Genomic DNA, 27,284 nt, shown 5'->3' on the forward strand with positions numbered 1-27,284 from the left:
AGAAGGCTGCCAGTTTCCCATGGGCCCAAGATACCATGCTAAGCCATGAAACAAGGTCTCAGCAACAAGAGGTTGAAGAAGGCTCCTAAATATGCTGAAAGCTGCAGCTGGAAGTCATTGGTCAAAATTTCTCTCACTGAACTTCAGATTGCTAGAGCAGCAACCCTCCAAGCTACCTCCCCTGGGCTGGCTTTAGGGCCCCTGTCTTTGGTACCACATTTCAAGAGTTATAAAACCCACAGGGATGTCTCCATCCAACACGGTGCCCACTGAGAGGCCTCAGCAGCAGGAGCTCATCCTCACCTGTAACACTTCAGGATTTTACAGGCAACAAAATGGGCACTGCTTTTCCACCTTCTATTAAGAATAAATGTATAGAGTCTTCTCATAACAATTAGCCAGGTCTGAATAAATTTAGTGCAAGTCCTGATTAAAGGACCTGCACTTGTTTTTCTTAGTGGTTTTCAAGTGGGAACTGTAGATAAGTTTTCCTGCTGTTCGCTCTTACACTTTTAAGTGTTGTTTAATGAAAATATTAAAGGAAGTTTTCACAAGGAGCTATCCACTTCCAGACACTAAAAAGCTTTCCTAAAATAAAATTTGCTTCTCAAAATTGAACTGTGCTTTTAAAATGTCACTTCCTAAGTATTAGCATAAACAAATGGCATCACAATAGCAAAAAATAATTTAAAAAAAAAAAACTATGTTTTTAATAACGCTGCTGGCTCTGGAAGGATCTCAAAGGTTAAATGTCAAGATTCATATGCTTAAATAAATATCACAAAATAAAAATCATGGTCTGAAATATTAGTACTAGGAAGGACACATATTGTTTGCTTCAGGGTGCTACAGTAGCCCTTATTACACCTGGCATTAAAATTTTTAATAATCTAGATCAAAGGAGATAAGAAAGGTCACTGAAACCAAAGAAGGCTATTTTTTAGCACTCCAATGCACAGAGAGCAGGGTGTTGCTTCAGCATGTTAGGTAGTGAATTTCTTTGATCCTACTTATAAATGTCACTCTGTATGTCATTTAATTGTGGTGTAGCCTTTTATTGGTGCAATTAAATCTTTTCTAATGCATTACATTTTCTCCAGCTCTGCTAAAAATCCTGCCATTGTTTAGGAAGCGAGGTAAGTCACTGTGAAATGATGCAGTTGACTTTAGTTTCTTCCTCCCCCCTCCACATGATTTCTCCCAACGATTTTAATTTAAATCTCACCAAACAGTACAATGGTCCTGGAATTTGTTTAGTCCTTTGACTTCCTTTATCACACAGAGATGGTAAACATTCTGTTGCTAACCTGAAGTGGCTCCAAGCAGCAAAACTAGGAGGATATTAAACCAGTAAAAGCTTATCAACTGATTCATTGATATGCTGTAAATTCCAGCCTTTTCATTTTACTTTTGAGGGTTGCCATAAGTCAACACATTAGTAAGCAATTTGCTGACATTGGATCACTTAAAAAGGCTTCCCCGTGGACAAAGTTCACCTCGGCGCTTTGTTTCATCGTTTCATTTTATCATAGTCTTGTGCTGCTCTACAGATGACTGATGCAGCTTTGCATACCAATGGGGGACTGCACAGTCACATTATGCCACTCTGTCCAAGCTTTAGGAAGTCAGAGACATAAAATATACAGGGTATGGTGTTTTCAGGAATAAATTCAATTGCTCTGTTTCAGTTATTCCAGGATAAAAAAAGTTGTTCAGTATTATGCATTACAACAGAGCAGAACTTCATTTTTACATCCTAGAACATTACAATAAATTATTCAAAATGCTGATTTCCTTTCCGTTCGCATGGATAGTTCATGCTGATTTATTCTGGGTTAAATTTCAGTTACACTTCTTTTTCTTCCCAACCTTAGACTTTATTTACTGATTGATGGATATGAGTTGGGTCAGGTCATACTACAGAAAATGCAGGAGTAGCTCAAAGAAAATTGTATCTTAGCAGCAGAGGAACTTCACAGATGCCTGTCTCATGCTGAAAAAGAGTTTTCCTCCTTTTTTTTCCTTACAGTTCCAGCTCACTTGGTTACAAAACCAGGTTAGGTCTGGTCCAGTCCAATACCACTATAAATTAAGACCAAGCATAACTCGGGGCCAGAAGTGTTTTCAAATGGATCAACCTTTACTTGATGGTAAACAGAAATCCCAAATTATGTAAGAGTTGGGTGTAATCTTACCTTTCTCTTCCTGAAGCCACATGTTAATATGAAATCAGGGAAGTTAAAACTGCAAAGCAGAGATTCAGTTCTAGAACCCAGCTAACAAGAGTCATGTACAACTTACCAGGGTTGTTACTGATTAAATACGTAATCACATTAAAATATTTAAGATATAAGCAGCATTTCACGAGTCATTCAGAGAGCATACACAGTGTCACCAGTCAGGACTGTTTGGAGACCACAAAGTGTAAATATTGGAGGAGGCCTGTGGTGGGACTGCTGTTTATTTGTTTTTTGTTTCACACATACCACTGAAGGTCAGTATGAACGTCTGCATGGGAGAGACTGGGATGTTTCTTTCTTGACACTGAGCAGTCGTGAGGGGAAGCACCAGGTTCCCCACCTGGTCTTTGCTACACAGAATTCTCTCACAATACAGGAGGGGCTGCTGCTTTTCCCATCCCTTTGGGATTTAAATATATCCACAATACAAAGGCCCTCAGGGAACTTCCTTCTTTTATGTTACATTGCTAAATCTGCGTTTACTAACAAGGAAACAAATCCACTTTCTACTGATAAATGGATACATCCTTCCAATATCCTGTTGTGTTAGGGATCAATTGGGAACACAGTAGGTCATAACAGCTCTCAGCTAGTTATCTACAGCTCTCTATCTATTCTCACAGAACAAATAGAATATGAGATCATGTTAACAGAAAATTTAGGAAATCCAAAGTTTTTATATAAATTCTTAGTGAGTTTTCCACATCATGTCTGAGGGATTTTTGTGAGATTTGGGCTCTTGATTTCTTTGGGTCTAGAAAAGTTAATTTTAAACACTCTAATACATGCTATGAAATGTGACTTTTTGCAGTTGGAAGGGAGCAGATGTTCTGGTAAAGCTACTAAAAGGAAAAAAAAAAGTAAATAGAAACAATAGGAAAGTGTTCAGGTGCCATGAGGCTGCTGCTGCTTCGCCTCCCACTTCCCGACCCACACTCCCTGAAAAAAATGGCTCCTTCTTTTCCTATCAGGCTTTCTCTCACAGGAAATGCAGGGAGAGAAAGGCTCACGTTGCCTGGTCATGATACAGATGTCAAAATGTCCCTTAAAACTGCTGCACACATTCATGGGCAGAGACACACAGACAAGTCTAAGACTTCTGGCCAGTTACCAGTGAACTGGGGCTGCACTCCAGATGATTAAATTCTAGAAAAGCAATCCTTTTAGGTATTTGTTTTGTTGAGCCCCTGTGGGAATATCTTCAGATATGAAGATGAGATTGGCCTATATGCAATATGCAGAAATATACTTAAGGCAGTAAAAAAAGCATAAAAATCTATACCGAGGACAACATCTGAGAAGCCTCTTCTTCCACTGTCTGTCAGAAAAAAGACAACTCAAGCCAACCAACTCCTAAGAAATACAAAGAAAAGTACTGAAGACATGATGTAGTGCCAGAGCTCAAGCTTGGAGGTTCCTGTGTCCACTTGAACTCTGCATTTCCAAAAATACATAAGCATCCCCACAAACAGCAAAAAGGATGATAAGAGGCCTCCAGAAAACTGTTAAGAGAACTGGGGGTCACTTCTCATATATAAAATAAAGCGAAATGTAACCTTTCAGGTGTGGAAAAAGCTAGTGCAAGCAGAATGCCTTGTTTTACTATGGATGTTTGAGAACAAAATTAAAGCTTAAAGGCATGGCAAGGGCCCTTCACATTTGACATTTATAAAATCTCTGACAATTAAACACTGGAATATACTGCCCTAGAGACAGCACAGTAACCCCATCACAGATAGCCCTTGCCAGGCTGGTTAAATACCAGGAATAATGCAGCTAACGTTTGATCCTGTGCAGCTGGATGGATCAAACATCTCCATGTCCCTTCCAGCCACGTGATTCTTGAACTTTAAAAACAGCCTAAACTCTCCTGTGAAATGGAATTTAAAGTCTGAAGCTGTTTAAGTTACAGACAGTTTAGGAAGCATGGTGGTCAGGGGTTTAAGATGTAAAAACTGCCCTTCAGTCAAACTATTAAGCCACTGAAAATTACTTACAAATTACATAATGAGCACACTTTGCTATAAACAATCCCCACTGGCCTAAAGCAGAGGGTTCAAATTAATTGCACACCTGTCTTAAAACACCGGACTGTGATGCCTCTGAATGTAGAGCAATCTCAATCACATTCCCTACCTCAGCTATTTCAGAAATGCAACCATTTGAGAATCTCAAAAGCAGGTTAAATTGGGAGGAGGAAGAAGAGAGAGGAACACAACTATTCATACCAATTACTGACAGGATAATTTAGAATGACACAGATTATTATTTTTTCTTTGCTTATAATAAAAAAAAAAGGCACAGTACTCAGCTATAAATCATACTTTACCTTTATTGAAAACACAGTAAAAAAAAATTTCCTACAAAACATTCAGTGTAACATTTCAAACAAAGGAAAAACACATATTACCACTGCTTTCCACAAAGTAAAACAAAAAAATAAAAATCAGCCTAGCTAAGGCAGCAGATATTTTCTTTTTTCTTTTTGTAATACAGCAAAATACCCACAACAGAGAACATTATAAATCATAATTCTGGATTATCTAAAATGAAACAGGAAGGGTTTGGTTGGGAGAAGGTATCTACACTGAAATCTGTTGTGATTAAAGTAACACTCAAAGCACATTTTTTCAGCTGTGTTATACCTTGGTCAGATACATCTATGTGAAAGAAGAGTCAGCTGCTCAAGACTGTGGAGTTTACAAAACCTAAAGCATAAAACAGACTAAGGGGGGACCACCAGTTCCATTCAGCACCTCCCAGCCTCACACAGTTTAGAGATTGTGCGTAATTTTTTTATTTTTTGTAAACTGTGATATTAACCAGTAACACTGTAGTGAAAAACCTGAATGTGCAGTGAAGGTACCTGCTGCCACCATCACAGCCCAGCCAGCAGCACCAACAGCCATGGAAAGGCAAGCTCAGAATTGTGTTTTTTGTCACGCCACCCAAGCACACATGAAGCCAATTCCACATGACAGGGATCAGGGTGCCAGCAGCACCTGGGTGGGAATTTTAAAGACAAAATTTAGTGGAGACAAGCCAACACGTGATTTCTATTTAGGTAATGTGGGGTTGGGTTCCAAACTCCTCAGGAAAAGGAATGCACCCATTTTTTGTGTACATGTGTTTCATACACACACACACCAAGATTTCAAATCCCATGACCCAAATCTATCTTCTTTTTCTATTCACTTCTCTTTAAAGCAACAGAAATCACACCAAAGAAGGCAAAAAGACTTTGAAACCTACCTTTAAGAAAGAAAAAGTGACTGAATTTTTATTTTTTTATATTAAGCCAAGGAGGAGAAAGTACTCTCAGAGATTTTGTGACTCTTAGGAATTTTTTTTTTTTTGGTCCAGACTGGAAAAAACTCATGGTTTGGGGGGAAAGGGAAATTTTCTTCTTAAGCATTTAAACACACCCACTGAATCCACTGCACAGGTATCACCATCATGCCACTTCTCTGAATGATCAATTCACATGCGGAGAGAAGGCCCAAAATATGCTCATACATGTGAAAGATAAAAATCCAGAGAACAGGTGAAGAACCTCACCTCAGCACCTCGCAAAGCCTGAGCCCGATGAGAAAACGAGAGTTGACACAAAGTGTGGCCACCTCCCAGTGAGGGAGGCAGCAAGAGCTGAGGTCTCCCTGTACATCCCACAGCAGATGAGCTGCAGCCAGGTCCACAACAGGAGCCACCCTACAGTGACTGCCGCCCCAGGGGGCTCCCAGTTCCCCTCACTGAGAAGATAAAAGCATAAATATGTGCAATGCCTAAACCTTCCCACTCATGATTCAAACTGACCTGAGCTCCTGGTAATTTGTTAGAAGACCCTCTAGTAATAGGATTGCTTAAATGGAGTTTAGTGGTAAAAAACAAATTAATAAAAGTGAACATTTTTGTAGTGGAAGAACAGTTCTAACCAGGGAATACCCCTGTACAGGCTACATGAGAAAAGAAATACATTAAAATCAAAGCAAGTGCCTCAATACTTCAACAGCTGGTATCTGTGGAAGCAGAGAAGAGATGAGGAATGCAAAATAAAGCCCTGTTCAGGAAAGGAGCTTCATCCAGTGATGCCGACTATAAAACTTAACATAATGGGGGTAGGGAGAAAAGCAGTAGCAAGCTCGGGGTTAGCGATCAACAAACATCTAGAAGGAGCATTCCAAAGTGCTCAAGTAGGTACATATCGAGATAGCTAAAAGCCTTTAAGAATTAGGATTTCCTATGTTGATGTAAGGCCTTCATACAGATAGAATTTCTAAATAGCTTGGAATTCAGTATGTCAAGAATATCAGCATTTACAGGATATTTCTCAAGCTATCTCTTTGATAGTTTGGAATCATGTCTACATTGGTTAAAACATTTAACGCTGTGTATATTGAAAAAATATGAGAAATAAATGAAATTAAAAAATTACTGATAAAATATGGCAATTAACACAAAACTAGCAAGCATCCTCAGGTTTCTGTTCCCAAGACAGAGATACCTTCAGAAGTTCATAGGCTTCTATAGAAGTCCAAGATACTGTTTCACTGTGAATCACAAAAGAGATTTTAAGAAGTGATATTTTTTTTTTCAGTGTCGGTGAATTACTGGCTTACTTAGAGAACATACAATTGACATTTGTATACTAATGATACGTATTTCTTCTTTCTCTTTGAAAGAACAGTTTTAGTTGCTTCAGTTGTGAAATATTTCAAAAGCCTTCCATTAAAGTTGCCTTCAGGTACGTTTTCTTATAGTGCATGAAACAAATCTGTGAATTCTTCTATTTCATGCTGCGTCTGTCTCAAGGGGGCAGGGTAGAAAAGGGGGCAGAAGTTGTATCACCATATAGCTGCGGCCTTAATTTGCTCTTGTTGAATGGGATAAATTCAAAACTAGCATTTTTGTAAAGTTCAAATCCTGACAATGTGACTTGAAATAACCTGCCAGCTCACCAACAGCAAATTCAGTGCTCATGGGGTGGGGAAGGAAGTCAGCATAGGCAATATTGTCTCAACTCAGCATTAAAATAACAGAAGTTCTAATACCAGGAGGTAGAGAATCTTATTTCATTAAAGTAATTTAAGGCTTCACAGTTCACATCAACACTTTTTTTAAACAAAACTAAGCACATTTTTTTCTGAAGAGGTTATTTATATGGCCTTAATGTCCTGTCTCTGTTCAGATTATTTCACCTTGATTTTAAAAATGCTATTTTCAAAATCAGAGAATATGTTAAACAGGATTTAGCTGTTTTCCTGTATTTGCTATTTCAAAATTTTACATGGCAGTCCACTAAGGGTAAGGCTCAGCTGCTGCATATACACCACCCCCTCACTTCTGGAAGAGGAAGAAGAGATGGGAAATAACCTAGAGCATGCTTCAAGAACTCAAGGAAAGCCACATGCAGGAAGAGGCCAACCGCTTTCTGTTTCTACCTTATTCCTTTCTGATTTAGACTACAAATTCTTTAAGAAAAGGGCCATCATGTCTTCACTACACAGCACTGGGCACACGTGAGCACCTCAAGGAGCATCAGCTGCTTCACAGACTCACAGATGAGTGGCAGAGACACGGTGGGATGGACAGGGGCTGCAGCTGTAAGCACACTCCTGGTGACACAGTGGAGGATGTGCCACTCCTGGTGACACAGTGGAGGATGTGCCCCCAGAATCTGCTCCCATGCCCATCCTGCCAGGCACCTGCTGCAGGAGCTCCTGCCTGCACAGACAGCCCAGCCCTCCCTCCACCGGTGGTCCAGGTGGTACTTGGGAACCAGACAAGGAAAATAACTTGTCAACTCTTTTAATTTCTATGACACTAGAACAGCCAACAAGGTCAAAGGTATCAGGAACAGGGCCAAAGATAAACAACACATTACACACAGTAAACAAAGCTCCCTATAAATGCAAAACTGTTACTTGTACAATAACCAATACTATTATTTTTTAGCTTAAAGTGATAAGCACGTGTGCTTTATGCTTCGAAACCCCACAAATATTACGGCTCTGCAATTGCATTTAATATTGTGCTACCAACACAGAAAAAAAGCCAAAAGACAGCTCACTTAAAACACTCAAGTTCACACCTATTTTTTGGTCTTGTGTGGAATCTAGTTGAAGATGGAAGAATTGATGTGCTTTTTGCCTCGTAAGAAGTGAGGCAGACGTCAATGTTACTAAGATCAGCTGTATATACCTTGAAGGTATAGACCACCTGACTCTACATGAGTCAAAATACTAGGAATGTATTGTCAATATCCATTAATGAATTACCAGTTGCTTGTAATTAAGTGACCATATGCTTCTGTGGAAAGTATACGGTGACCTGTATCTTGCATGCAGTGACAAAGCTTTGCAAAAGCACGTCATTTTCAAGGAAAAGGCATATTTTAGTGTAGATAGTGCCACAATATCAGCAGCTGATTTTAAAACAAAACACTGTCAGTAGTTGCACTGGGTAGTTCTGAATTTCTCACCCATCTTGGAAACCATACAGCACCTCAACCATTCCACAGAGTCCAGTGTAAAGTCTACCCTAACATAGCCTTAACCCACACATCTGCCTGCAGAATCCAGCAGAAGGGATGGGGACAGTTGAGGTTCTAACTTTTGTTTTGAAAAAGAGTTTTAAAGTCTTGCCTGAAGCTTGGGTGCTTCTTGGCAGGAAATACCCCTGCTCAGTTGAAGTAATTGCCCAACTGACTTGCAGAAGTGACACACACATTATAATCCACCTCTTTCTGTCTTCTTGGGTCACTGATGCTATGACAAACATCTCTCCAAAGGCACGAAGTGCAAGACCTATGCTGGTTCATACTCCTAGGTTTATTCCTAATATTAATTTCTTCAGAGCGTATTACCTGTCTTAGCATTGTAACAGAAATATTTCTATAAAGCTAAGTGGCCTCACACACCACAGTTCACCAGCCCCATTAAGACATGAGGACAATTCTGGTCATACAACGACTTGCATGAAAAAGTGGACATATTTCACTGGCTTTTTAACTATGATGCCAATCCATAAGGCTACAAGCTCTGAGAATATCTGACTGATGCCCCTGATGATATATTGCCCAATATTTTAAATATAAAGTAATTTTAGAACAACTTTTAATTATAGCTCTCTATTGGTTGCAGAACTTTGACTCAGATAAAGATTTCTCACTAAAGTGTCAGCATTAAACAAGAGAAAAGATGCTTGTAAATCTTTGTGATTTTACTTTTTCTTCCAGGACTTGATACAACACATCAATAGTCAGTTCCATAAACCTTGAATTTATACTAATCACACACACACACACACACAAAAAAAAGTAATTCTCTAGCATCATATTTACTACAGAAATATTTACATTATGCCCCAGTTCAAGTCAGAAAAGGCAGCTGCAAAAAAGATAAATCCTCATGTGTACTGGAGCTTGATTTTTGAAGCACTTTAGGGGGAAAAATAACAAGCAGACATTCACACACACAGCAATAAGGTCTACAGCCCAGAGCAGTCATCTCAGGAGAACAGCCAAAGAGTTTCTGACACAAGGTTTACCTTATTTTGGAACCACACTGGAAACCAAGTTGTCACCAAGTTGTCACTAATATAAGACCTCAAACTACAGAGAGGCAGACTTGTTTTACAGAAACAGGAAACAAACAGGAAAATTTTCTGGCTCCCTACATGATGGGCACTCACTGAAGGCATCCCGACTCCAGCTTGTTTGAAGATTACTTGTAGCCAAGCAGGACAAAAGTGCAACCAGATTTTGAATACTTACTTGGTATTTTTCCTTACTATAAACTGCTTTAAGGATTCCTAAGGCTGCAAGGAAATGCTACAAGAAAGGACATAATCACCCACTGATGTCATCTTGAATCTAAGGCCTCTGAGCAGTTAAACTGTAACACTGCAAAAATTCAAACTACCAAGACTGGCCACACAAGCTTTATTTACCAAACCACCTACTGTCATCTCTGTAACTTTAGAATTTAAATTACGATATCTACACATACAGGCCTATATACATGTTCATGTGTACATTAAAAAAGAGGCTAGTGACAGATACCTGGATTATGCCACAGAACAGAAATCCTGGAAACTGAAGTATAAATTCAGAGAAATTTACTTCAAATTAAAGACTGTAGAAAACTGCAACTGCAGCTTCCTAGGCCTGTGCTCCTTGCATTGATTCCAGGTACTGCTTATACACAGTAGTTCATCAAGAATTTCACAGGGGGTACTGGGCAGGGGAAGAGACCTCCACAGCACAACAGCTCACAGAACTGTGAGAGCTGTGACAGGAGGTTTACACAGCTTTTTACAAAGCATACTAGGCTCAGATTTAACACTGAAGTTAATCTTCATCTTGGACTTCTGAAAGACATCGTGTGACCACCAGTAAAGCAAGCTGGCATTTAGAGCTAAGGACAGAGAGCTGAAAACACTGGCCTTCTGAGAAAGCTCTGTGACACAATCTACTGCATCCATCACCAAGGGAACTGTGATCTCTCCTGGCCTTTTTAACTCACTCTCAGTAGAGCTGTTTATCTCCTGTCATGGATACCTACTCCAGGTACTTTACATTTCCAGCAAGTGTCATATTGGCCTTCAAGTGTATGTTTTCTTTTTTTTTTTTTTTTTTTTTGTAATCAAGTCCCAAAGTTATTCTTTATAGCTGTGTTTGTATAACACAGGAGGTACTGTGCATTCAAATGGTAGAAAGTTTAAAAATAAAGATGTGAGACATTCAACAAACAAAAAGGAATGCATTTTTCTCTTCAGCTTCCAGTCTTCAAGGCACCTCCTGCATTAACTTACTGGGAAACAAACAAGCAGACCAAAAGTTCACTGGAAAGAGAAGAATCTGACACACCTAACTTCCTCAGAAGCACACAGCATCAAAATGAGACAAGGTTCAACCCAAACTAACTAAAAGCAATATAAAAAACGCTGATGAGATGACAGGAATGCCATGAGGTTGATGTTTTCAGCTCTGCTGATTGCAGGAGATTGTTATCACAGTGTTTTCTGATGGCCATTTGCAGAAGGCTTTGTCTCCGAGTCTCTTGGATTGTTTGATAGATGAAGTTTATCTAATCCTGCAAAACATTACAGAACAAGGAAAAACTAAGACTCCCCCTTACTTCATGCACACAGGTATTCAGAAAAACACAGACAATCCAAATTCCACTCCGTGATTGTGGACTTCACATTTGCTGAAGACCAGAACTGATGTTCTACCTCCTGCAAGAATTGCTTCAGGAACACTCCCTCAGTGTTGTGTGAGAAAATCCATTACAGTGGACAAGCATGGAAGACAGAGAATCCTAACTTTCCATTGCTTGAATCACAGACTCATATGTTAAGAACCAAGAAAGACTTGCAATAATTTACCCTGTTGCCTACAAAGACCTAAATAATCACCTAAAATATTCCTTTTGAACTATAAAATCTTTTTGTAAATTATCTACTGCTGATCATTGGTGATGACCAGATCATCTCTCTAAACTATTTATATGTCTAATTACATTTTTAGGACTATATTATTACTGATTTATCTCTGTTTCAAGCCATTTGTTCTTTTTGTACAATTCTCTATAGTGAGTGCTAATTCAAGTCTCACATCCTGTCCCAGGCAAGCAGTCAAATTACTCTTTTTCTGGGACAGGGGAGATGAGGAAAGATGGCAAATTTAACTATATTTTACTCAAAAGAGGCATGATGTCAGTCCTTCCTTGCTTGCTACAGTTTCTCTCTGAAGTCTCCTAACAAGTCTCTAAAATGAAAGATCAAACCTGGAAAGTTTCTTATTCATTCCATGTAGATTACACTGAACGCTTTACTGAAGCGCCATGATGTATAAAGTTAAATTTCTTGCACTGTTGTAATTGAAATTCCAAAATGGACTGCACTACCAAAATTCTTATTTGTAGTCCTAATACATCAATTTTTTGGTCATAGGCCAATTTTGGTTCTCCTTCTTTGAATTCCATGGGACAGTTTTTAACAGACATCATTTGTGATGCACAGCACTGAAAACAAACCCAGTTTGTCTCAGGAACCTGCACATTTCAGGCTTTGTGACTCCCTACTTCTGTCAAATGCAGTGACAATTACCCTATTATGCCTGCATTTTTATGTTTGTTAATCTGCCTTCAACATCTGCTATTTTTTTATTAAACAATTTATCTGTAATTATTTTACAACAGTTGTAAATTAATCTTCCACCAGTAGTCTGGGAAGTGCTTGGATTTTGGCTCAGCATCACAACTCTGAAAGCAGTGAAAACTAAGGTAACTTCTAGATGATGCAAACTGAATCCTCAGTTACAAAGAAATACTAAAGTTTCACCATTAATCCGCTCAATTTAAGCAAATACTACTCCAGGAATCTAAACAGAGGAGCTTGGTTAATTAGGAAGGATAAGATGAGGCAACAATAATAAAAAAATAAACATTTTATCCTCTTAGTATCAAACATGTTTCAATCCTTTCAAGATTGAAAGTAGTATCGATAAAAGACTCAAGAAGTCAACAAAAGAGCCAAGGTCAAAAAATATCAATGCAAAATTTGATCAAATTTTTGATTATATCAGGTACAGGTTTAACTCAGCCAGTTACTAAGGTTCTGTACATTCTGTAAGAGGATTTTTTGAATAGATGTTCAAAAAAAAGTATGACAACAAAGCAGTTAAGATCTCTGCTGTTTTTAGGGAACTAGTAAGTTGCTTTAAACAAAAAAGAAAAAAGCCAACCCATACACAACCTGAAGTTTTAATCTGAAATAATTGCTCATAGCAAGGAGAATATTTCTGTGCTCTCCAAAGATTGCAAATCCAACTGGAGATCAATAAGTACCACAGGCATATAATTAAAATCAAAACTGTACCTTAGAGCTCTGGACTCTTCAAAAAACAACACAACATTATTCATCTTCACACCTTAACTTAGAGAATTTCTACCAAAAAAAAGTATGCTGTGAGTTCTGACAGAACTTCACCAGTAGAACATCAAGGTAGCAGTGGTGGAGAAAGGGAATGGTCAAGCACACAGTGAATTTTCAGGGCTGTGTTACCTAATGCCTTCAGGAGCTCTTCTCGCACAGCAGAAGTGAACTTTCTGACCAGACACAACGTTGTCATGATAGCAAAGAGCAAGTTGTAAGATAACACAATATAGAAGTTGCCCAGCCAGTTGAACCTTCCAAAGTCTCCAAGGAGATCAAATCTGGTGATTCCTGTTAAATTGCATGCAAGATTTAGATCAAAACATTCATAATATTTTTTTCAGGAAATGCAAAAATTTCCTTCTATTACATTTACATTTGGATGCAAAATTCTTACAGAAGCACACCAGAAGACACATGGTTAAACACACAAGACAATATTTGTTGGTCACTGTAAAATTGTAAGACACCTTTATCAAAATGTTTTTTAACATTTCATAGTAAAATGCTTGAATAATGGGAGTTGAAATTAATTGTCTATTCTAGGTAAGAACTCTGTTTATAATTTCAGTACATATATTAGGAAAAAAACAGCTTTAGTATGAAAACTGCTTGAAACCTCAGTTTCTATAAAAATCCTTAACAGCTCCAGAAAAGAGTCAAATGCACCTTGAGCTTTTTTTAAAAAAAATACAGGTAGCAAAAAGCCTTTCTATGAGAGCCACAACATCTTTTGGTAAACACTAAGCCTTTTAAATCTTCTTCCAGAGCACTGCTTTTGAAACCAAACCTTAAAGACATCTTTCCCACTGCAGTTTTTCTCCTGGATACACCCACCACTACAGCCATGGAGCATTTGCACAGAAGGAAAAGAGGCTGAAAGATGGTGCTGACAGGTCTTCTTCACAGGGCACCTCCAACTCTGACACTTGGGCTTTGTGCTGATCAAAGGCTTGTCAATCACTGATTAAGTGAACAACATTTTTCTGAACCATGGAAACATCTACAAGGTGTAGGGTCCATCACAGAAGGCAGAAGAGGAAGAGGCACAGGTTGTTCCTTTGTCAGGTGTCATGGAGTACTGCACTGAACACATGGCAGAACACTGAGATGACAGCCACATAACCATTGTCTAGGATTCAAAAGCTGCTGTATTCCCAAAAACCTTTGGCTCAGATGATGTCAGGGGGAAGTGTGCCCTCACACCAGTGCAAAAGCAGGAAGCTGATCCTGTCCCAGAACTAAAATGGCAGCAGCAAATCAGGCAATCACAAAGTAGTTCTGCCTCTGAAACTTGTGGAAGCTTCTGATTTTCCATCATCTTATTTTGAAAGTGTTTTGGAGCTTTTAAAAACTGACTTCAAAAGTGATAATAAATGAAGAAACAGAATTAAGGGTCAGCTGCACTTCTTTCAAGGGTAAACCTGACACTTAGGAATCTCACTGTACCTGGATACCCAAAACTTGCAAGCCTATTATCACAATGCTGAAAGATACTCAGCATCAGTCATTTAAATTAAAACACAGGAATTGAATTTGGTATCTGAGGAAAAACTACTGAAATGAAAAGAAGTTTCAGAGGATGAAACCAATCAATCACTGATCAAAACAGCAAAAGAGTCAGGGAGAAACATTAAAAAAGCACAGAAGGAAGAAACCAGCTGTCTGAATTAACTGGTAATGAGATGAAGGACAATAAACACAGAGCTGCTTTCCCACTTGAAGGCAAACAGTGTCCTCAACATTTCCAGAGCAGCAGTGTTTTAGTCAGACTGTGGAGCCACATAAAAATGAAGTCAGGTTTGAATGCACAGGCTTCAAAATCTTCAAAGGAAAAGGAAAAAAAAAACAGGCAGAGCAGTAGAATTCTCTGGAAAAGGAATAACATTTCTTGACACAGAGGTCTAGAAGAACACTGAGCCGTGGAGCAGTGTTACAAGGACAAACATAAATGAACCCTGACACTTCTGTTAGAGTAGGTGGGAAAATTATTGTCCATAAATTTCATTCAATTTCTTCTTACAAACAGAAAAAATCACTGCTCATCAGAAAAGTGACACAGTAACAGTCTGTAAACTCATGGGAGAAAAAGGTTAAAAAGGTTTTGATTACTTTCTTACAAAAGAATATCTACTCAGCCCACATAGAAAAAAAGACTTTTACTAACTCTTCAGTAATTGAACAACAACTTGCATATCTAGTGGCACAAATATATACACATAAAAGCTGATTAAATTTTGCCAAATAAACTATTAAAGAATTCTTCAGGTTAAAAACACATAGTAGGTTTTAGAGAGCACACACAAATAGATTTAAAATCCCCATTTACTTGCACATAATACTCAAGTGTAGAATTCCATGAAAACTTCCACATACTAGAAAGTTTCATTTTCTCTGGAATTCTTTGTTTTTGCTTTCTTGACTATTAAGTGCCTTGTTCCCAATTTGTTTCTCTGTGATTAAAAATCTGGTGCTGGTGGGAAACATTTCTGAAGGGTTACTAAAAGGCTGAAATGTTCTGGGAAAATATGAGTTAACTTATTTAACTAAAGTAACTTATTTTAGTTTAAAACTTTCCTGGAGTTCTAGAAGAATGACAGATTAGACATATCCACCACCTACGTATCTAATTAGAATGCTCTGAAACATGTAAGAAACCATTTCCATTTTTAAAAGTTGAAAAAGGTCAGTATATGTATTAGATAACTTTTGCTTTTTCACCTTTCCCATAAGGATAAAGTCTAGTCTTTTCTGTATAGTCTAGAATCTCGCTTTTTTAATAAAGTGAAAAGACTATGAATCTGCTTAACATATTTATTTCTTTTCATCTATTCAGTGTCACAGGGCGGTGGCATGTAGTGCAACACACATTGATACTTCTGCAAAGCACCACATGACTCACTGTACTCTAATACACTCTATTAATCCTGTTTGGACAGCTGTGACTGTGCATTTGTTAGCTGTGTGTTAATTGTTCCATCTTTTTTCTTCTTTTATTTATCTCTATGGCAAACTATTCAGGAATTTCACTTGTTAGTCTGGTTTTTAAGTGAGTTTTACCATTAATCTGTTTCCTATGAGACAACAATGGACCCAGCATGTACACTTAGTGCCACAGAATCTGGTTATTATCAACTGGTAATCTCATGGATCATTAACAATTAATTTTACTTTCTTTTAAGCAAGTCTTGAATGTAGTAACTTACTGGACACAAACTTATGTTACAACTCTATTCTAAAACAGTGACTTTTCTATGTAACATTTGGCTCCACATGCTAGAACCATTTCACTTCTCAGACCTTTATCATACTGGTTGTATTTTAAAACTGCACTGCTTTAGGTACTTGAATTGTTCTTTTGCATTTTTGTGGACTTTTACTACAGATTTTTTTAACTAAGTTCTAGAATACCTATTTTAAGATTCAACACTCAAAAATGCATTACAGAGGGTTTTTCATTTGCTATAAAATGATTTATAATTCATTAAAATGCCTCATCTGTAGATATACATAGCATGAGAATATGCAGCATAATTTACTGGAAAACAATGAACTACTCTTGATTCAAGAGTATTCTCTTTGAAAGGAAAACCAGCTACAGAACTACTGAGCACACACTGCTGCTGGTCTGTGGGCCTGAGCTCAAACTTCTAAGCTTGTACTTAAGACTTGTACAGCCCGAGGTGAAGATTTTTGTTTTGTTCTATTTAATGTTCACAATGAAATTCACATTAGCTACAAGGATTCCGCACTACTTAAAACATGTAATAGCCTTGCAATTTAACTTCAAGAATTCAAGCTGAAGATTACCTAATTAAAGTGAAAATACAACACATCTTTCCACTGGTTAAAATAGTTTAATGACTTCAAATACTACTGCCGATCCTTAGCAATAAAATCAGGAGTTCTTCAAGTTCTGCTGTGGTAGACTCCAAATCGTTAGATTTGAAAAATGAAATTAAAAAATACAAGCATATTATTGTAGGGAAAATGAAAGCAGCCTGGTACTACTGCTGATTTAAAAACTTAAAAAATAAAGACTCATTAACTGTTTTTAAGAAGCCATTTGCACTCAGTGTTACCTCAAATTTCAGACACCAAATCCCAAATGTATTTTTTGACAGGAATGAAGCACTAATTTCACAGAGAACATGAAACTATTTCATACTGCTCTGGACAATCAGTTTTCCTATCTTTTCATCTCACAACCTCCTATTTTAAGAAGTTTCAAATCTGACCTTCTTAAAATAATTTATTCTCTAAAAAAATGCTTAGCATCTTTTTAAGAAAGTATATTCTGCAGTTCATGCAGACAGATGTATGTTCAACAGTTCATGTTAGTGTAGAAATCAAGGCCACAGATATACCCACAGATATACACTCTTTCCACTGAAAGTAATGGCAAATTACATACATACTCTAGGAAATACAGCTACAGGCTCTTCTTTTAGCTTATTTTTTTTAATTCAACTAAACATCCTTTATTATGATGTTACTTCCATTTCACTTACCCAGTGTTCTTGACATCACTGGCAAAGCAGAGCTCAGCACCAAGATTGAGACACAGTTTCCAATTATCTGTTTGAAAATGACAAACAGCACTTAAATTATAAATGGGATTGCTGAAGGGAACACAATGAAAAACAGTGGTCAAGATGAAAAAGAATTCTTAAAAGGCACATTCTTCAAATTGAACCTAAAGCAATTTACAGTAACATATTGTTAGTCTTGCTGACTGCTGTCACTCCTCTCCACATGGCGTTAAACAAGATGAAGATGATCCAAGAAAATCAAATATGTATTCATGTGCTTTTAATCAACGTGTTATGTATGCTCAGATTCAAAATTATTCAAAACAATCATGTTGTAAAGCATCAACTGTTTACTTACTTCCTGTGAATGTTTTATAAAAGAACAATTCCATGGACTTAGAATGGATGACTGATACATCAGCTTAAGCCTTGGATGTAACTGCTTGCAGGATTAGCACTATTTAAAAAATTACAACAAAGAGCTTCCTTTCAATTCAATGCCTGTTGTCTACTTTAAATAATACAAAAAAATTCACAGCTGTTAGATTTTACTCTTGTTCTTGTAAGGCCTTTAAAAAGAGTAATTGAAACTTTCTTTCACAAGGGATCATTTTCTCCAGGTCTAGTTGTATCAGAAGCCAAAAGGAGAAAGGAAAAAAAAAGAAAACTTGAAAGTAGATAGACATTTGTACATTCACTATTGATTTCCACACCATTCCTGGTGTACTGCAAACCATCAATAGGAAATATTAAGAATATTCCAAATCTCTTCTACTTATTAATTTTATCATTCTCTGTGCATACCCACTTTTTCACTTCCAACAATTTGTAGTAAAAGTATCTTAATCTATCACTATTTAAAAAAAGAAATCATGAAAAATTAATAGAAACATGCTGAAAAAATAATTAAATTCAACATCTGTTCCCTGGTTACTGATCACTTCACCATGTCAGCTGTGGGAATATTTTTGCCAAAAAACTAGACATGTTCCTCCAAATTAGGTAACGGCACTGCCTATTCTAAAGCCAGTGCTAAATTGTAGAAAGCCAAATTAGCTTCAGATTGCAAAATCTTGCTGAATAGCCATCCTCAGTCTTAGTCAAATTTGAATCACTTTGTCTGTATTACTTCTAGTAACCACGTTGTTCAGATCTCAAGCAAGCTCCCTGAAGTACAGTTAACACAATCAAAGTTACTCATTAGCAATAAGTTCCCTTTGAAGGAAGTTCTTTCACTTGCTCTTCTATAGCCAGTTAACAAGCTCTGCCATTCCTGGCTTTTTACAAGTGAATGGATGCCATCCAAACTAAACAGAGCACATCCTTTTTCCCACTCATTCAGCATCTTGACAATCTTCCAGTTTGTGTTTGCGCAGCTTACAAACAAATACTGATCACTGCAAATGAGCCATTCAGGGCAATTACTAAGAGTCAGTTTGTCTTGGGTGGCAAGAAAGACAGGAGGGGCCCATCCCCATCCCAGACTGTACCTTACCTTTGTCATAGTTGTGTCATCCTTCCTGGGAGTGAAATTCTCAAAAAAACGAAGACTGTAGAAGCCGACGACAGAAGATACCATAAGATAGCTGTGAGAATCAAGGAAAAAAGGAACCTGCAAGGAATGCAAGTTTCACTCAAGTTCTCAGCAGTCTCTGAAAAGTCTTAAGAACTAAAGAAAAGAGAAACAAAAACACCTCAAGTGTTTGAGAAGAACTGACCTATCTCTTTCTTCTTTCCAGGCTAGTGTCTTAGTGTATTACCAATGTCCCAGAAAACTAGACAGAATACATGTTAACAGACAGAATTCTTTCAGAAAGGATACAAAATCAAAATGATTTCAAGTGCTGCTCCCACAAAGCCAAAGGTGGATAAGGAGGCATTTCCTATTCCAGGTCCCTACAAGGAAAAAGATACTTCGAACAATTAAATAAGATACATGGAATGCTTCATAAAGATAACTTCTACCAAGAACAAAACATGTAACATCTTACATGAAACACAGCCTTTTCTCAGTTCAGGGTTTCAGGGGCATTCAGATGTCCCACCCTCCAAGTCCCCCCATCCCATTCAAAGGCACCAGCAGCTTTCAAACTGCAGTGAAACATATTGCAAAGACAGAACTGCAAACTTCAGATTACTGATCTGCTTTACTGCATCACTGTACCTACATAAAGCTCCTGCACTATTTCAGTAAGAAGTCACTACAACATGGCATGCAATAAACGTTTGTGTGGGCACAGGAATGAAACCTAGAAGCAAAGTCAAGGTCAAAGTTTATTAGTTTCCATGTTTTTAAAGAAAAAGCTTTCACTTGCACTTCTGCAAGGCCTCCAAAGCTTTACTAGAATTATAAAAATTGTAAGAAAACATTACTTTACCCCTGATCCCTTTGGCATTGCAGTCTCATCAACCAACAGGTAAAGAATGTTGAGAGCGACTAAAAGAACTGAAATGGACTATAAAAAAGTAGAAACAGTCCTGTTACTGAAAAGTATTTCACATTTTTAAAATCTACAAATTTATCCTCACTAGACTCCATAATGTTAAAAGTTTTTTTAAATTGTCAAGAAAAGAATATCAAGATTGCTGCTTAAACACTCATCACTCAAAAAATTTAAAACTATTCCTTCAAATAACCAAAGAACTCTCCATACTTTTTCCTGAGGGAAAGAAATAAAATTCTTACTGTCTCAATCAGGAGCAATATCATGACAGCTGGATAGACTAAATTCCTTTCCCAAGCAGAAGCTTTTTTCTTCCGTTCTGTTCAGAAGAGAAAAAAACATAAGCCTAATATCATAGATCACATTAGAATAAAGCAAGTAACAATCATTCAGCTATCTATAAGATCACTATAAATATAATTAACAAGAGTATCCTGATCTGGAACAACCAGTTCATAAGAACATCCACCCTGTACAGCTGTACAAAGCAATGGCAAAAACATCTAATCTCTCTAGAGAAAGGCTGGGGAGACAGAGACAAGCAGATTTTTTTTAGAGACATGTTCCCCTGTAACGCTTTTCTTCCCCTAGCAGACAGCAGTTCCATAAAGTTTAAAATCTGCTGAATTTACAAATACACTGTTTATAAGTATATTGTAGCATGACCTAAAGGGACAGAACAGAATTTCAGATATTTAAATAGTATTGTCCTCTCGTAAGGTAAGAACAACAGAACTAACCACTGGACATCATTAGCACGTGCAAGGAAAGAAAAGAAAACACTGTTTGAATTTTACAGAAATAATTCAAACACAAAAAGGAATGTCCTGTATTAGCCCAAATATTCATAAGCATACTATACACAAAAAGCTCCATGCAAAGAAGCGTTACAATTTCTCTGAAACAATGTTAAAAATAAGATCAAAATCAGACTCCTTACTTTTTTTTTTTTTGTTAGAGGGGTGCAACAATTCCATGTGATGTATTTGCAAATGCACAAATTTGGTTAAGAACAAACTAGAATCAAATCAAGCAACTGCCCCAAACTAAACACAGCACTTCAAGGTCATTTAGTAAACTACATTCTATATTAAACACTAGAAAGTTAATTACCTAGATTTGTTTTCTTGCTTTTCACTTTTTCAAGCTCACGTTCCAACTCTACCGTCTGGTATTCCACTGTGGAAGATACACCTTTTAAAACAAAAGACATTACTTTCTTTCAGATGTGACTGCAAGGCACACAGCGACAATTCGGATTTAGGAAGCATCACATTAGCACTTGTGACTTTCAACTGCAGGTGTTTCTTTGAGACTCTTCAAATACTTCTCAAAAACAGCAGTCTACCCAGAAAAGTTCAGCACAGAGGTCTCTGCATAAACTCCTGTGACCTCAGCCTGTTCTGCTGATGCTGAACCTTCACACGAGTCCAATGCCCAGTCACAGTGTGACAGACAGGATGCCTCAAATGCCTCATTCTTAAATCCCCATATGATTCTTGTACCAGGATGCAAAGAATCCCCAGATGCCCTTCAGAAGCATTATTATTTACCAAAAGTGGACCTTAGCCTTTAAAGTGGCCAAAGCTCCAGATTCAGCTTCTGCCCCTCCCTCCCTCCCTCTCCTCAGCAAGCTCACTTTCCATACTGCTGACCTGCTTGCTGATAGATCTTCTGCTCATACCAGTTTGCCTGCTCCATCCCTCCATGCCACAATCAGATATTCCCACAACCACTCCTGAGACCGACCTCTTCACTTTCCAGTTTATAACACACACGTGTCACTTGTTGTGCAACTCCTCATACTTTCTCTCGTACATCAGCTTGGCTCTGACAACTGTAATTTTAATTCCCTTCTTCCTACGAATTTTCTGCCTAAAAGTCGCTCATCAACTTTTCCTCCTATCCCTATGCAGCCTTGAGGAAACCCAGCCCATTTTCTCTCTCCATTCTTTTTGTCTTCAACATTTCTTTCTCTTCCAAACATTCCTCTTTCCCAGTGCAAGCACACTGGGGTTTCCATCCTTGATGCCTGTCCCTCTACAAACCCTGCACTGCGTTCAGGCACTGACACAGCTCTGCAATGCTGAATGAAGATCTGCTGTTCCAGTTCCTATCCCACTATTTCTGCTTTTCATTCTCTGCAATCACAACCTGGAAATATTCTGCCTGGGATAAGTCAGAAACATTCCCCACTCACCTTTGTCCAGAAATAAAAGGTATGAAAGTGGGACAATCTCACCTGAAAATAAGTTAAGGGCACCTATTTTCCCTGTGTATTCCAGGCCAATTTCACCCTGCAATTACACACCATGGCAGTGACAGTTCAAGGCCTTAAACCCAAAGTCCTCTCTGCTGTTGCTTTGCTGATTTGCATTCACACCCTCCACCTGCTGACCATTTCCTACCCTTGGCCCCACCTTTGGCTGTGGGCTAACCTGTAAGAGCACCATGTTCCACGTACTTTTTTTAAACAGATTCTAATAAGTTTATATGAGATTAATATTCTTGTCCAGGCTTTTATCTTCCATCTGGATCACTTGTCCACAAAAACTAAACAGCACTTAGGCTGCTAGCACAGCAACACTACTTTGTAGTCCAGTCTCATTATTTCCTTATTTTCTGTTGTTTCCTCATCTACCCATCAACCTCAACACAAGAAAAAAAGGTGAGTTTTTACTGCAGACTATTAAATACCAATTTGTTCAATGCAGTGAAATCACCAATGAAACAACCGTTTAGAATTTTAAATGTTTAAACAAATTAACTTAATGTTTCTTTCACCCACATTTTTGCATATAACACGTAACTTCTGTGCCATGTCTAAACAATTATCCTTAATATCAGCGACATAATGAGTATGGAGTAATATTTACAGGGCTTCAAAAATATAAATATCTCTAATCTCAAGACTATCCAAGTAAGACCTACAGACACAGTTCCATTACATCCTATCACTTGAAGTGACTGAAATACAAATGTCAGTTTCATTTCTGTTTTTTTTTTTAAATTAATCTATGTTTTTTCAGACAAAGTCCTTAAAAAACCCCAAGCTAATTATCACCATAAAAATAAGCTTTTTTGACTGTGCATTCTCCCCCAAAAAAGTCTAAAACATATGTTTTATGGAATGACTAATTACTGTTAGGTGGGGAAAAGGATAGGTACAGAGCTCAGTGGGAAAAGAACTTTCATGGAAGCAGTTGAACCAGAAGGAAAACTCAAGTCAGCATCTGACATTTTCTTCTTCTCTGTAACTGATTTAGGAGTCTCTGAGGAAAAGCTCAGTTCAATATATATCTATGGTTTTTTCTACTCTCAATACAAAAATTGCTCCAACTCAAAACACTGATTTCATGGGAGTCTATCCAACAAATCAGCATCATCACAGTAGGTCCCTAAGACACAGGTCAGTAGAAATTCTGAATCATATCTAAGTGCTGTTGTAGATCCTCCTTAAAAATAGTTGCAAACAACAGGTTGCTATACAAAAGGATATTTTACAAGAGGCAGTGTTTCAGATCAGTCAAAAGAGTATTTGAAAAGGATGCAGCTAAACTCTTAAAAGCTCTCTAACATTAGCTTTATTTCAAACACGCACAAAGTTCAATGTCAGCGCTGTCTAGCCAATAAATCAAATTGGTAGACGAGACTTGTTTGGACTAGCAATGAAAAGTTAGAAGGGATTCTCCAAGAAAGCCACAAAGCAGCTCATTTAAGGTCAATTTAACGGTATTATTCTGTTTTTCTTCCAGCCCCGACATAAGATTTCAGTACCTCAAAGGAAATTGTAAGAGTATCTATTTGCATTCCCCCAAGGTGATTGGCAGTTCACCACCAATTAGTTCAAAATTACACTGTTACTAGTGTGCAATAAAAACAACACCTTTCATCTTTCTTACATAGGTAAGGATACCTTCAGAGCCAATAACTTTGATCAAGTAAGTATTTTTGATCCTACCCCACCCGTCTCTTTGGATTCAGGAAAACTAATAGCTGAAGGCAACTTTTTTTCTTTTAATATAAAAAAGTCCCAGCTTTATTCTTCAACTGTAGGAGTGATGTGGGTACTGAAACATAATACACTGGAAACAAACATTTTCCCAAAGCCCAGTATCTCTTCAATAGATAAAAATACTAGGGTAGATAACACAAACTTTCCCCTCCCTCCTCCTCTGATTTTCAGTTAGACACTGCAGACACCTGAGGAGGAAGAAAATTAGTTCCCACAAAGAAGATCTACAGTTTCACAGATAGATTTATTTTCAAATATGAAAAGCTTTACAATCATTAAGTATAACTTAAGCCTGTGCTCTGGTCCTCTTCATTTTGATAAAAATTCAACTCTTTAGTTACACATATAAACAAAGCATGTATTTCAGAGCACTTTACTGCAAACATGCCCAGCAGAGTTACTTAAGCACCATGGATTTCCACCACCAACACCGTGGAAGAGTTGCAACAGCCACAGGAGAAGTGTGTAGCTGAACATTTCTGCTGTGATACAGCAACAAAGAGACACAATCTGTGTGCTGAAACACAGCTTATGGCCTCTAACATCACAGCATAACATATACTGATGCAATTAGCACCACCCCCACTTATACACACTTTTTTTAAATGCAACAAACACATTAAACATGACCCTTCATAGTTCTGGCAATAACAATGTCAATGTTTCTGGCACAATTTGTATGTTTTAGAAAGACTTCTGGAAGAGAAGATGAACGCTTCTATGCTTGCCATAATGAGAATCATGCTTAAATTTACTAAAGTAACTACTGAAAAAATCCCACAGAGTATCTTCTTGCACAAGTAACATCTTGACCCAACTGCATGCTACATGCAAGTTTAAGATTTTCATTTACTTTTCATCTTAAGTTCATTAACTTTCTCTTCCTACCAACCTAGGGGTTTTCAAGCATTCCTTTAGATGGGGGTGTCCACACCATTCCCTCAGCATTGGAAACAGAGGGAGTTCAGTTCCCCTCCTGTCTCAGGACATTTAAGCCCCATGTCTTTCACAGCCCAGGAGCGAGCTGGTGAGTGCCCCATGGAATATGGGGGGGCTGCAGTTCCACTTTTCACTACATACCAAGCCATGTGATGAAAGAGAATCCAGCCTCTTGGCTGGTGTTAGAGGAGCTCCCAGCACACATCGTAAATCTATATCCAGTTAGTAGACACCTACAAACAGCCTAGGTCCACTCCACAAGTGATATTAAACTGCAATATAAGCAACTGTTGAGAGACTTCTGCAAGAAAAAGAGCAGCCAAGCATCACCTAAATAATCACATTCCCCTTCTGAATAGCAGACCCCTCTCTGCATTACTTCCAATAGATTCCTGAGTAACTATTGAGTGAGTCACTGCTGTGTTGTACACAAGCAGAATCACCGTGACAACATAAAATATCCAGTAACAAATATTTTACAGTTCCCAGCTAACAACAAAAACACAGAATGATTATCATTACCCCATCACAGCTTCAAAGACACTCACTGCATGCACCCTTTTGCATGCCTGTGTGTGAACGCACATACACAGGTGTAGCACTATAAACACCTGAAAAGGTGAATGTTACTTTTAAACTGAAGTGATGGCTGATTCCATCACACAGAAGTCACTAGTCCTCCACAGATTTCAAGCACTGGAATAAAGATGACCACTATGATCTCTGCTCTCAAGGGTACTTCCCCTGACCAAGCAAATTCAAAAGGAGACTTAAAAGAGACCTCAGAGAAGGAAAGATTGAGATATGACAGAAGACTGAAAAACAGGAGAGAAAAACCATGAAATTAAAAAAAAATTAAGGCTAAAATAAGTCATCATGACACATAAATTGTTGTGTTGTCTTACATGAAAATTCCTTAGTTTTCTGCAGTAATTGTATAAATTATGGATGGATGGCTTATCCATGCAATTAAAAGCAAGTCAGAAGATTTGTACAACATGATTTCCAGGTTTATAGAACCAATATATTTTCCATAATTGGTGCCTGCCATGTTGCAACACTCCCTTCTATTCTAAGCCAAAGCTTAATGCTTTTTTTAAATACTTCATAACAGAAACACTTTACCAAGAAATGCAAAACTATAAGACTAAATACAGTAAGTCTAAAAACATTTTTGCAATTACTTTCATTACTTATTAATAGAATGTTTTTAATTATTAAACTCATTAAATAACTCCTAGAATATAAAGGAGAGCTCTGATTTTTAATGGATTAATATCTAAGATTTTAAATAACAATCAACTGAAACACAAAAAATCCTCCAAATTAAAAACAAAACTCACATTGCAGGAAGTCAAGCCTCTTGCTAATTTAAGTTCATTGTCCTCCAAACAAGGCTGAAATAGAGTAATTTACCAACCCAAGCTATTTTGCAGTAAAGGTGGCAGGTCTGGACAACTACTCAAATGCTCTCAGGCTCAGAACATTCCCACATTAGAGAGCTGACAAACAATTGAAAAACAAATCCAAAGCAAACCACACATACACAACAGCCAATCTTGGAAAAGCTGGTGAGGAAATGCACAGCTGTAACGTTCCTTATGGGCTAAGATGTTGAAATTCTCTGATTTGAGAGAAGAGGCTGCACAACAGTGAGACCAATACTCCTGACCAGAACCACTCTACCCTAACTACTGTATCTGAAGTAGTACCATGACAGGTATAGCATACGTACCATTAAGCTTCCTCTGAATTGCTTCTTCCTCTAAAGTGATGATATACATCTGCTCATCTAGATCTTCCAGGATCTGCATTTGGAAACAGAAGCATGAAATGTCAGAGACACTTCCACTTACATAATCAGGTTCACTTTTCTCCTGTAACCTTTACTTTAAATATACAGTCTACAACTTCACAATACTGACACAAGTAAGAACTTCACAGAAGATTATTCCATTCTGTTGTACAGCTGTAACCTTACTTTAAGCAAATTTACTGTTAAGGTTTTATTTCAAGTTATGGCTTTTATGTTCAGTTTCAATCTAAAGAGACAGAACAGTATGTCTGACCTATATTCAAATCGTATCAACCTGCACACTCAGTTTAAACAAAAATAGCGAAAGATTTTGAAAAATTGTATTAAAAGCAACTTTCACATAAGCCAGTATTTCATGCA

The 27,284-nt window shown here is 37.7% G+C and overlaps 1 protein-coding gene across 3 annotated transcripts in view; it reads right to left on the reverse strand.

Moving 5' to 3' along the window:
* Window positions 1-4,554: 4,554 nt before the first annotated feature.
* Window positions 4,555-27,284, reverse strand: part of LMBR1 (limb development membrane protein 1) — a 67,242-nt gene continuing 44,512 nt past the window's right edge. For all 3 annotated transcript variants that reach the window (XM_062506432.1, XM_062506440.1, XM_062506449.1), the window contains 9 exons: window positions 26,844-26,916; window positions 21,268-21,348; window positions 20,397-20,473; window positions 20,089-20,166; window positions 19,533-19,606; window positions 19,206-19,296; window positions 17,690-17,756; window positions 13,308-13,469; window positions 4,555-11,332 (listed from right to left, as the gene is read on the reverse strand). In XM_062506432.1, the coding sequence (XP_062362416.1) occupies window positions 11,250-11,332; window positions 13,308-13,469; window positions 17,690-17,756; window positions 19,206-19,296; window positions 19,533-19,606; window positions 20,089-20,166; window positions 20,397-20,473; window positions 21,268-21,348; window positions 26,844-26,916 (786 nt within the window). In that variant the 3' untranslated portion in view covers window positions 4,555-11,249. The remainder of the gene's footprint in view (window positions 11,333-13,307; window positions 13,470-17,689; window positions 17,757-19,205; window positions 19,297-19,532; window positions 19,607-20,088; window positions 20,167-20,396; window positions 20,474-21,267; window positions 21,349-26,843; window positions 26,917-27,284) is intronic.

Source organism: Cinclus cinclus, chromosome 1 (assembly GCF_963662255.1).
Source record: "Cinclus cinclus chromosome 1, bCinCin1.1, whole genome shotgun sequence".
Classification (NCBI taxonomy): Eukaryota; Metazoa; Chordata; class Aves; order Passeriformes; family Cinclidae; genus Cinclus; species Cinclus cinclus.